At 43.7% G+C, this 12,297-nt stretch overlaps 1 protein-coding gene across 12 annotated transcripts in view; it reads right to left on the bottom strand.

Moving 5' to 3' along the window:
- LOC110490935 (receptor-type tyrosine-protein phosphatase mu) overlaps window positions 1-12,297 on the bottom strand; it is a 302,121-nt gene that overhangs the window by 191,281 nt on the left and 98,543 nt on the right. For all 12 annotated transcript variants that reach the window (XM_036943984.1, XM_036943983.1, XM_036943982.1 and 9 more), the window contains exons 5-6: window positions 10,979-11,094; window positions 4,923-5,097 (exon numbers count right to left, since the gene is read on the bottom strand). In XM_036943984.1, coding sequence (XP_036799879.1) covers window positions 4,923-5,097; window positions 10,979-11,094 — 291 coding nt within the window. The remainder of the gene's footprint in view (window positions 1-4,922; window positions 5,098-10,978; window positions 11,095-12,297) is intronic.

The raw sequence follows: 12,297 nt of genomic DNA on the forward strand, positions 1-12,297 counted from the left end.
CTGGTTGAGAGAATGCCAAGAGTGTGCAAAGCTGTCATCAAGGCTACTTTGAGGAATCTCAAATCAAATATATTTAGATTTGTTTAACACTTTTTTGATTACTACATGATTCCATGTGTTATTTCATAGTTTATGTCTTCATTATTATTCTACAATGTAGAAAATTGTAAAAATAAAGAAAAACACTTGAATGAGTAGGTGTGTCCAAAGTTTTGGCTGGTGCTGTATGCAAATACAGTTTAAATTCCGCTGCATATATGTACATATATTATACATGAGTTTCCTGTATGTGATTAGGGTATGGTTAAGGAACTGCTCTGAGCTGGATGCTAAGCCAATCCCTCCCTTGTGATCTGGCCACACTCTGCCCAAGCGGTCCACCTGAAGAGGCTGCAGTCAACCCCATGAACTACAACCAAAGTCTCAACCCCATGAACTACAACCAAAGTCTCAACCCCATGAACTACAACTAAAGTCTCAACCCCATGAACTACAACCAAAGTCTCAACCCCATGAACTACAACCAAAGTGACATTCACTGCAAACTAAACTAAAATAATCAATGTATCAACATCCAAAACCAAAGGTGCAGATCTAAACCAGTATCTAAAGGGTTTACATATACCTGTGCAGTAGGTATGATAACAGGTGGATCATATAGCCTGTTAGATCATATACTGGCTAACTGGCAGTAGGTATGATACCAGGTGGATAATATAGCATGTCAGATCATATACTGGCTAACTGGCAGTAGGTATGATACCAGGTGGATAATATAGCCTGTCAGATCATATACTGGCTAACTGGCAGTAGGTATGATAACAGGTGGATCATATAGCCTGTCAGATCATATACTGGCTAACTGGCAGTAGGTATGATACCAGGTGGATCATATAACCTGTCAGATCATATACTGGCTAACTGGCAGTAGGTATGATACCAGGTGGATCATGTAACCTGTCAGATCATATACTGGCTAACTGGCAGTAGGTATGATAATAGGTGGATAATATAGCCTGTCAGATCATATACTGGCTAACTGGCAGTAGGTATGATAATAGGTGGATAATATAGCCTGTCAGATCATATACTGGCTAACTGGCAGTAGGTATGATAATAGGTGGATCATATAACCTGTCAGATCATATACTGGCTAACTGGCAGTAGGTATGATACCAGGTGGATCATATAACCTGTCAGATCATATACTGGCTAACTGGCAGTAGGTATGATAATAGGTGGATCATATAACCTGTCAGATCATATACTGGCTAACTGGCAGTAGGTATGATAACAGGTGGATCATATAACCTGTCAGATCATATACTGGCTAACTGGCAGTAGGTATGATACCAGGTGGATCATATAACCTGTCAGATCATATACTGGCTAACTGGCAGTAGGTATGATACCAGGTGGATCATATAACCTGTCAGATCATATACTGGCTAACTGGCAGTAGGTATGATAACAGGTGGATCATATAACCTGTCAGATCATATACTGGCTAACTGGCAGTAGGTATGATACCAGGTGGATCATATAGCCTGTCAGATCATATACTGGCTAACTGGCAGTAGGTATGATACCAGGTGGATAATATAGCCTGTCAGATCATATACTGGCTAACTGGCAGTAGGTATGATACCAGGTGGATCATATAACCTGTCAGATCATATACTGGCTAACTGGCAGTAGGTATGATAACAGGTGGATCATATAACCTGTCAGATCATATACTGGCTAACTGGCAGTAGGTATGATACCAGGTGGATCATATAACCTGTCAGATCATATACTGGCTAACTGGCAGTAGGTATGATAATAGGTGGATCATGTAACCTGTCAGATCATATACTGGCTAACTGGCAGTAGGTATGATAATAGGTGGATAATATAGCCTGTCAGATCATATACTGGCTAACTGGCAGTAGGTATGATACCAGGTGGATCATATAACCTGTCAGATCATATACTGGCTAACTGGCAGTAGGTATGATAACAGGTGGATCATATAGCCTGTCAGATCATATACTGGCTAACTGGCAATAGGTATGATAATAGGTGGATAATATAGCCTGTCAGATCATATACTGGCTAACTGGCAGTAGGTATGATAATAGGTGGATCATGTAACCTGTCAGATCATATACTGGCTAACTGCCAGTATATAGCCTGTCAGATCATATACTGGCTAACTGGCAGTAGGTATGATAACAGGTGGATCATATAACCTGTCAGATCATATACTGGCTAACTGGCAGTAGGTATGATTTCCAGGTGGATAATATAGCCTGTCAGATCATATACTGGCTAACTGGCAGTAGGTATGATACCAGGTGGATAATATAGCCTGTCAGATCATATACTGGCTAACTGGCAGTAGGTATGATAACAGGTGGATCATATAGCCTGTCAGATCATATACTGGCTAACTGGCAGTAGGTATGATACCAGGTGGATCATATAGCCTGATAGATCATCCTGTCAAAGCAAGGGCTGATTTCAAGGTTTTACTGCTAACCTACAAAGCATTACATGGGCTTGCTCCTACCTATCTCTCTGATTTGGTCCTGCCGTACATACCTACACGTACGCTACGGTCACAAGACGCAGGCCTCCTAATTGTCCCTAGAATTTCTAAGCAAACAGCTGGAGGCAGGGCTTTCTCCTATAAGAGCTCCATTTTTATGGAACGGTCTGCCTACCCATGTCAGAGACGCAAACTCGGTCTCAACCTTTAAGTCTCTACTGAAGACTCATCTCTTCAGTGGGTCATATGATTGAGTGTAGTCTGGCCCAGGAGTGGGAAGGTGAACGGAAAGGCTCTGGAGCAACGAACCGCCCTTGCTGTCTCTGCCTGGCCGGTTCCCCTCTTTCCACTGGGATTCTCTGCCTCTAACCCTATTACAGGGGCTGAGTCACTGGCTTACTGGGGCTCTCTCATGCCGACCCTGGAGGGGGTGCGTCACCTGAGTGGGTTGATTCACTGATGTGGTCATGGTAAGGATGGTGGTTGAAGATATCCCTCTAGTGGTGTGGGGGCTGTGCTTTGGCAAAGTGGGTGGGGTTATATCCTTCCTGTTTGGCCCTGTCCGGGGGTGTCCTCGGATGGGGCCACAGTGTCTCCTGACCCCTCCTGTCTCAGCCTCCAGTATTTATGCTGCAGTAGTTTGTGTTGGGGGGCTAGGGTCAGTTTGTTATATCTGGAGTACTTCTCCTGTCCTATTCGGTGTCCTGTGTGAATTTAAGTGTGCTCTCTCTAATTCTCTCTTTCTCTCTTTCTTTCTCTCTCTCGGAGGACCTGAGCCCTAGGACCATGCCTCAGGACTACCTGACATGATGACTCCTTACTGTCCCCAGTCCACCTGGCCGTGCTGCTGCTCCAGTTTCAACTGTTCTGCCTTATTATTATTCAACCATGCTGGTCATTTATGAACATTTGAACATCTTGGCCATGTTCTGTTATAATCTCCACCCGGCACAGCCAGAAGAGGACTGGCCACCCCACATAGCCTGGTTCCTCTCTAGGTTTCTTCCTAGGTTTTGGCCTTTCTAGGGAGTTTTTCCTAGCCACCGTGCTTCTACACCTGCATTGCTTGCTGTTTGGGGTTTTAGGCTGGGTTTCTGTACAGCACTTTGAGATATCAGCTGATGTACGAAGGGCTATATAAATAAATTTGATTTGATTTGATCATATACTGGCTCATTCATCCCCCTTCTCTCCCCTGTAACTACTCCCCAGGTCATTGTTGTAAACAAGAATGTGTTCTCAGTCAACTTAACTGGTAAAATAAAATGTATACAATGGCCTCTAACTGGCAGTAGTGGTAGAGTAATGGTTCCCCCTGGGACCTGGAAGGCCCCAATGTTAATGATTTACAACCCCAGCCCTCCACAGTCCCAAGGTCAGCCTTGTTAACCCGCAGGCTCAGTCCTGTAAGCCCAGAGCAGGGTTGAAGACTGTTCCTGGGTCCTCGGCTAGATCAGGGCCCGTATTCAAGAAGCGTCTCAGAGTAGGCGGGCTGATCTAGGATCAGGCCCTCCTCTCCATATAATCTTATTCATTATGATCTAAAAAACTGATCCGAGATCAGCACTCTTACTCCGAGACTGTGTGAATACGGGCCCATGGCGGTAAGGTCACTAACTCCAACTCTGAGATAGAGCAGAGCTGGGTAGCGCTCCCCTGACACAGCCTCCACAAGTCTTCGCTAGACAAAACACCAGTAATTGGATGAAAAAAAACGGGTGGGGAAAAAGGACCCTGGAGCGAGTCGGCGATGGCAAATGCATAAAAATGTACAATTTCACTGATCTAATATTTCATTTAGGAGAGGGGGACAAACTGCTGGGTTGAAAAATGTCGACGACTCAATTTAAACTAATAAAGGGAATAAGAGGGAATTGGTTGTAGCTGTTCTAATACATCCCAATTAGGTAAGAAGGATGGGCGTCTTTGGTAATGGCGTTTAAATGATGATGCATAATTTGACATGGTGGAGGAGGCAGCCATCATGCATCGTTCCTCCACACAACCTAGTGGAGGGAGATTTACTATGGCACACTCCAACACGCCAGGCCTCATCTGCATTGACAGGTCTGATATATAACCATTTTACAGTAGTACACGTATATGCGCACACACACACACACACACACACACACACACACAGCTGTGAGCTATACACTTCTCCTCTGAGACCGTCAGGGAGTCTGCTGCCGTGGCAACGTGCTGATGGACAAACACAGAGGCTATTTGAGAGTGATTGACAGGTCTCCATCTAGCCAGTCAGGATTAGAGGAAATCATCACAGAGAGAAATACATTTCATATAACTCTTTGGCTATCATCTTAAATTGGGGTGAATTTTGAAGAAACATAACCAGTCTTTTGCGAGGTACAAACAGAACGTGACTTACGTTTGACCGTCAGGTCGGCGTAACTGGACACGCCCACGCCCTTGTCTGAGTGGACGATGCAGCGGTAGCGGCCCGAGTCTCCCTTGGTGGTGTTCTCCACGTCGAACGTGGCGATGTAGCGGCGGGAGTTCACCGGCCTGGTCTCTCTCATCGGGGCCTGTCTCCCTCCGATACCCTGGTAGGAAAATATACAGCAAACAAACCGGTACATCACTAGTGTTGTGACACCCCCACATCTAAACTGGTTCCCCTCTGTGACAAATATTGTGTCTCTCTGCAATGCCCTGGTTGGGAAATATACAGTGACACACGTGTAAATACACATTAGGAATGATGTGTCAAAAACATCACCCATCAAAAAATGGTTCCCCTCATTTGACGGATGACAAAATGTGTCTTCTGCAGTGACTCTGGTCAAACTTTGTTTAGGAACTCAACACTGCCAGCATGGTGTCGACTATAGTACAATAGATTGTACTGTAGATTGTAGTGATTTCAAATCTCCACACACAGCATACTGTAAACACTAGTGCTGAGGCCGAGTGAAGAGCGCCTGCGGGCTACGGGGTCTAACACCACCGCTGCCATTCTCCCTGTGCTAACCAGCAGGTTTCCATACAGCTGGTGTGTTTATGTATGGGAGAGGTGTACGAAGCTGCCTGGCAAGCAACGCTAGTCTAGTCCTACTGGGTAAAGGGGAACGCATTGTTGCAGACGGTCAGAGAGGTCAAACTGAACTGTTAACGGTCAAAGAATTCAGATGGGAGAGGAACACCCACAAAACAGAGCACTGGGTCTTCATGTGAAGAGGAGATATCCTCCTGTTGTTTTCATGTGACGCATGAAACTGGAAGGGGGGGGGTCAAACACAGCTTAGGGCAATGCCACAAGTGGTGTGTGTGTGTGTGTGTGTGTGTGTGTGTGTGTGTGTGTGTGTGTGTGTGTGTGTGTGTGTTCATGTTCGTCTCCTGGTCTGTTTGGAGAGAGAGGGACAGAGGATCCTGTCAGCGAGAGCTGATCTGTTTGTTCTTCTCTCTGCACACACACAGCCCCGGATCCCCCACAGCTGTCACCACACACACGGACAGCACCCACACACACGCCAGATTGGGGCCATTTGTTTTCAGGAATATTTCTTCATTAATGTCACCCGGGGGATTTCACTTAATGCTAGTGTTTCATCTCCTCCGTTAACGAGGATTGAAAGGCATTCGGTAAGAGGAACGACTAACTCACACACCGTCAACCTCTGTACAACACACTGATATGCAGATGACAGGGAGTCTGGTAACGGCAGTTCCATGTAGCCTTCATGTGACTGCAACATGGTGACACTTAGGATCGAAAAGGACCACAACTGGACTGTTTAACACTTGAACCTCCATGATGGTCATTCTGACCGTTGTCATCTCAATTTAAACCTTGAACCAACCTGAGCCTGACTTTTCCTAAATACTGTAAGTGTATTTTAGCAGTACTTTGAGATAATTATCACAAGACAAACACGTTCTGAGCATTTCATCCTCAAAGTTCCATGACAGTCAAAATGACCATATGCATATTTAACAGTAGACTAGCCGGGCCTCAACGATTACCAATAACCACCAGTCTTAATAAATAATTTTAAGCCTGGCCTCGTTGGACACCCCTTTGTGCCCAAGTCATTTGGTTGTGTTTATGATTGTAAGATTAGAATACAAAATGTAAATATTTGAACAAAACATTTATTTGTTTATTTTACTGTAGGCTTATAGCCATGTGTAAAAACTAAAAACCACTAAAACACAGAATTTCAAGAGTAAAATACATTTTATTTGTGGAGTGCCTTTGTTACAAACTATGAAACAAAAACCATGTGTGTTGGAATGCAGTAAAAGCGTATTTTTATAAAGACAAAACAAATCAAAACGATCCAAACCAACAAGACGTGCTGGTCAATGAAGAAAATATCAGTAGCCTAAACATCATTATAAACTGGGTGGTTCAAGCCCTGAATTCTGATTGGCTGAAAGCCATGGTATATCAGACCGTATACCATGCGTATGACAAAACATTTAATTTTCCAGTTTTCCAGTGTTTACGTAACCAGTTTACAATAGCAATAAGGATTGTGATATGTGGCCAATATACCACGGCTAAGGGCTGTGTCCAGGCAGCGTTGCGTCGTGCCTAAGAACAGCCCTTAGCTGTGGTATATTGGCCATATACCACACCTCCTCAGGCCTTATTGCTTAAGTATAAGTGTCAAGCATGCTTGTGAATAGTGAAAATCAGCTCAAAATACACAATGGCATTATGATGAATATAAGTGTCGATATGACACCGGTCAAAAATAGTCTATTGTCAGTTATTGGACACATTTGTGGCCTCGCTCGTGCTTACAATATGGTGTGCGACTTCAAGCAGCGGTTGGATCCAATTTAGCAGGTATAGCTTGTCCTAACAGTCACCAAAAATATTTGACACCTTCACTTGCTTTCAACACCATGCACAAATAAGTCGCTTGTAGCTGAAACTGGAGTTGTAGGTTTTGTTGCAAGTGCATCTGCCCCCCTGGCAGTTTCTCCTTGCCGAGAGCTGTGCACAATTTGGCTCGAGTGGAACCTTTGCTGCGGCCTTGGCACTCATGTTTCTCATGTAGCCGGTGTGCCAGACTCATTATGAAGTCTGTCCTGCTCATGGTGTTGTTCATACACGACTTGAACAACATGTGTATGTTGATAGCAGCCAAGTCAAGCATGTTGTAGAACACAGCAACAGGCCAGCGGAGAGTTCCTCCTTTCACAGAGTACAGCCGTGCCGTCCACGCCGACCTATGGAATAGAACAGGTTAGGATTATATTCCCATAGGAAAAACAAACGTGTGATACAGAACAGCATTGCAGAAGTTTATCTACGGCGATGCATAGTATGTAATGTTGACATACCTATGTCCGGTTGTAGTGTGTAATAATCGCCGGTTCTCTCTTTGTTGTGTCCCCGTTGATGCAGCATGGTGACATTTCTCCCCTTGCCAATGTAAGGTTCCACAAGCCTCATCACTACATTATCCGAGCATCGCTCACCTGCTGCCCGATATGGATCCCTTCCCAGATATGGAAGGTCGATCAGCATGAACCAGAATAATAATCAGCGATGTCATGATCCATTTTTCCGCTGTCATCTGAGTCGCTTTCACTCCGATCTTGTAGCAACGCAATGCAGTATGTGCATCCATTCGTCTTGCTCTTGCCATTGTAAATTATGCACGCTCACACTACTCCAAGTAGGCCTAGAGTAGACTAATAAAACTGCTTGGATTCACTGGACTGATATAGGCATTCACCGTTTTGAGATTATAATAAGAATAGATGAATACAATAGAAAGGTCCATCCTGTTCTTCATTCACAATTGGTGATCACATATACTGAACAGAAATATAAAAACGCAACGTGCAACAATTTCATCAAGTTTGCAGACGACACCTCTCCCTTGACGTCAACAAAACAAAGGAGCTGATTGTGGACTTCAGAAAACAGCAGAGGGAGCACGCCCCTATCCAAATCGACGGGACAGTAGTGGAGATGGTGGAAAGCTTAAAGTTCCTCGGCGTACACATCACTGACGATCTGAAATGGTCCACCGATACAGACAGTGTGGTGAAGAAGGTGCAACAGCGCCTCTTCAACCTCGGGATGCTGAAGAAATTTGGCTTGGCCCCAAGACCCTCAGAAGCTTTTACAGGTGCACAATCACCGTGTTCAGACTGTTAAATAGCCATCACTAGCCGGCTACCACCCGGTTACTCAACCTTGCACCTTAGAGGCTGCTGCCCTATATACATAGACATGGAATCATTGGCCACTAGTAATGGAAGACTAGTCACTTTAATAATGTTTACATACTGCTTTACTCATTTCATATGTATATACTGTATTCTATTGCACTTTTCAGAGTGGCCTTTTACTGTCCCCTGCACAAAGTACACACGTGTAATGAAAATGCTGTTTAATCAGCTTCTTGATTTGCCACACCCGTCAGGTGGATGGATTATCTTGACAAAGGCTAAAATGCTCACTAACATGGATGTAAAATGTGTGCACAACATTTCTGGGATATTTTATTTCAGCTCATGAAACATGGGACCACTTTACATGTTGCATTCATATTTGAGTTCAGTGTAATTATGCATTGTTCACTTCCCCTCGCTCATCAACTCACCCATTCTCCCCATCATACTATACTTCATTTATTTCATCTGTTATACGTGTGAAATGAATGTTGATATAGTTTAGGTTCAGTTTCGAGGCAATTATCAGGGGGACCATCAACTGGGAATGGTACCTAACTAATCGGGAGAAGGAGCGGAGCAGGCCCTACTGTCGGGAGGAGGGGTAATGGGGAAAACCATTCAAAAAACAGCTCTTTCCATGACAGACTGACCAGGTGATTCCAGGTGAAAGCTATTGTCACTGTAGATGAAGGGGAGGAGACAGGAGACAATGATTAAGCCTTGAGACATTTTTATTTTATTTAACTAGGCAAGTCAGTTAAGAACAATGACGGCCTAACCCGGCCAAACCCGGATGACGCTGGGCCAATTGTGCGCCACCCTATGGGACTCTCAATCAGAGGCGGATATGATACAGCCTGGGTTGCATCTCAATATCAGGAAGGTGTTCCTAATGTTTGGTAGACTCAGTGTATAGACTTTAGGAAAAGTCAAGGACAGGGGGACATTTCTTTAAAATTGCAGCGTTTTTTGTCAATATGCCTTCTAGTGTTAATTTACACAATCACAAAGAAATCCATTCATATTTTGTTTAGGAAGATCATAAAATACATGATTAAATACAATTTATTTCAAAAGAACAGAATAGCCTGTTTTGAGTTTTATTTATCTGTGCTTAGTAGCCAAGGCTATCTATGGCTGGGCCATGCAGTCACATCACAGGCCCTGCCCTACCACAGTCAACACACTTATTTTACAGTAAGAATATAACAGAAGAAAATAAAGGATATTTTCCCCAAATGGCTATTGCTGATTGCCACCAGTAGCCAGTAGGAAAGTGCACAGAGCCACTTCTAGGAAAAAGTTTGAAACAATAATTCATTAGAAACCTTGGAATCTGCTCTTTCTGGTAGGGTATAGCTCATTGACGTCACCAGCTTTCGCCTAAAATGATTTTACTTTTGGTAACGTTAGCTCAATTGGCTAGCTATTTGTTATAAAAACCAAGTTGGATAGCGGAGTTAAAATTTTTTCCAATTTAACAGAAGATGTACATACGGAATTTCTTCTTGAGAAAGAGGGCGAGAGATGCAGCTCAGCAAACACAGAGACAGTTGTATTTGCAGGAATAAGTTAATGGATTTTGTGTGTGTTTACACCACAATTATTTAGCATCTAACTACATAGATGGGTTGGCTGACGTGCGCACTTCCAAGGGGCAGAAGTCAGCCTGTTGTGATTCTAGATGGCCAGCCAGAATGACACTGCCATGGGGAATCAGAAGTGGCTTGTTTCAGCATGTGTTGTTTTGAGGTGTTTTGACTGATTTAATGTCAATGCAAATAGGGCTAGAATTTGCTTGCTAGCTAGCTAGCTAACCAACAAATAACGATGGATAGCGGAGTTATACATTTGTTGTGCAAATGTGTTTATTTTCAATAAACATTGGAGACGAAATATAGCTTACATGTTGTCAACAATTGTCAACCGCATCTGTTTTTCCCCATGGTTGCACGCATGTCGATTTTGTTGCTAAAGCGACAGAGAGAATGCAGGTATTGGGGTTAGTGAAGGGTAAGACAGTTGAATGTTAAATCAGGTTTAAGATTGAGTGAACTGCTAATATCATTAAGGAACAGAAATTCTCCCAGACTTGACATTTAGCTCAATTCAGGTAAACATTATTTGCCTGTTGTTCATTGTGTGCGCGCGCGTATATTGCTTTTGTGTGCCTTTGTCTGTTCAGAATATTTCATATTGCTACGGTACTGATATTATAGCGTCTCTAATAATATAGGAGATCCAGGAAAGCAGAAATTCAGACAGTAAGGGAGATGGACTCACCTGTAACCAGAGGTTATGGCTGTCTTGTGGTCGACCGTTAACGGTGCACTGGAACGTGGCAGTCTGCCTGGCGTTGACCTCCACACCTTTGATATGGAGAAAGTGGGGGGTGCTCACTAAAAGAGAGGAAGAGAGAGAGATGTATACAATAACCAAAACCATATTAAGCATGCTAAATACAGTACTTGCATGTATTGTAGTCTCATCCACTTTCAGTTGAATTTCCTTCGAGTCTAACGGGTTCATTCTTATTGAGATTAATGGGAAATTGTGGTGGTTGTTTTTCTCTCGAATTCCCCATTTCTCAATTTTTCCAGTAAACTGAGCACGTATACGGAATCTGCCTCAACTCATACTAATACGGCCAATTATCTTTCAATCCTACCAAAAACAAATCACATTTATTCTCCATTGGCGTTGGCCTAACCTTGGTCTGATCTCTTGAGCCACTCGGGGGAGAAATCTGCCGAGATCCAATCACAAAATGGATCCTTACACTTTTTCTTTTTACCTTCTTCCCAGGAGGAGTGTCGGGGACAGCGTTTTCAATTAGGATATTACAGAGGTGAAAGGTCAGGAGGCAAGCTGTGGTGAAAATATTTTAGCCGGGGAAAGTATAAACCTTTCGACTCTCTAGAGTTCAAGGATATTGGAAGAAAGTTTTCACCAACGCAGCAATAACAGGGATAAAGCAAAAGGGGGAGGAGGGGAGGAAAAGGGTTTAGGGGTCAGGTTGCAAATCAAAACAGAGCCATAAACTATTTTTTCTGGCCCCTGTTCAGTGTTCAGAGCTCCCTGCATTTTGACCACTATCAAAAACACACTTCTATGTAAACTTGTTGATATGGTGTGTGCATAGGGTGGGTTGTCTCCTTACTCCTTAATAGTTTGCCGGTTGAACTAACAACAAATCTGACTTGGCTGGGGAATCTGGGTCAATCTAAATACATAATGGTAGGTGGGATCACTACCTCACTAACGCACGGATGAAAGTCCATGCTAATGAAATTATGGAAATTCGTTTTTAATTAGTTCCCCCTTGTCTCTGTGTTCGAGGCACGCGGGCCGTGGTGGGCGACGACCTTGATTCTGATATCTGAGACGAGGTACACTAGAGTGCGCGCCGTGTAACTCTGCGGTAGGCAATTAAAACAACTCTTGTGAAGTAACGCGGTGGCCCTGATATCTCCCAGCTCAGCACTCCCCCAGTCTTTGGAGTTGAGGGCTAATGGTATTGCCTTGCTTCACCTGGAAAAGAAATGTGGACCGAGGCCAAACTTTGAAGAGCCTAAGTCCCCGTCTTTGTTGACACTTAATCT

The sequence above is a fragment of the Oncorhynchus mykiss genome, chromosome 15 (genome assembly GCF_013265735.2).
Source record: "Oncorhynchus mykiss isolate Arlee chromosome 15, USDA_OmykA_1.1, whole genome shotgun sequence".
In the NCBI taxonomy this organism is placed as follows: domain Eukaryota; kingdom Metazoa; phylum Chordata; class Actinopteri; order Salmoniformes; family Salmonidae; genus Oncorhynchus; species Oncorhynchus mykiss.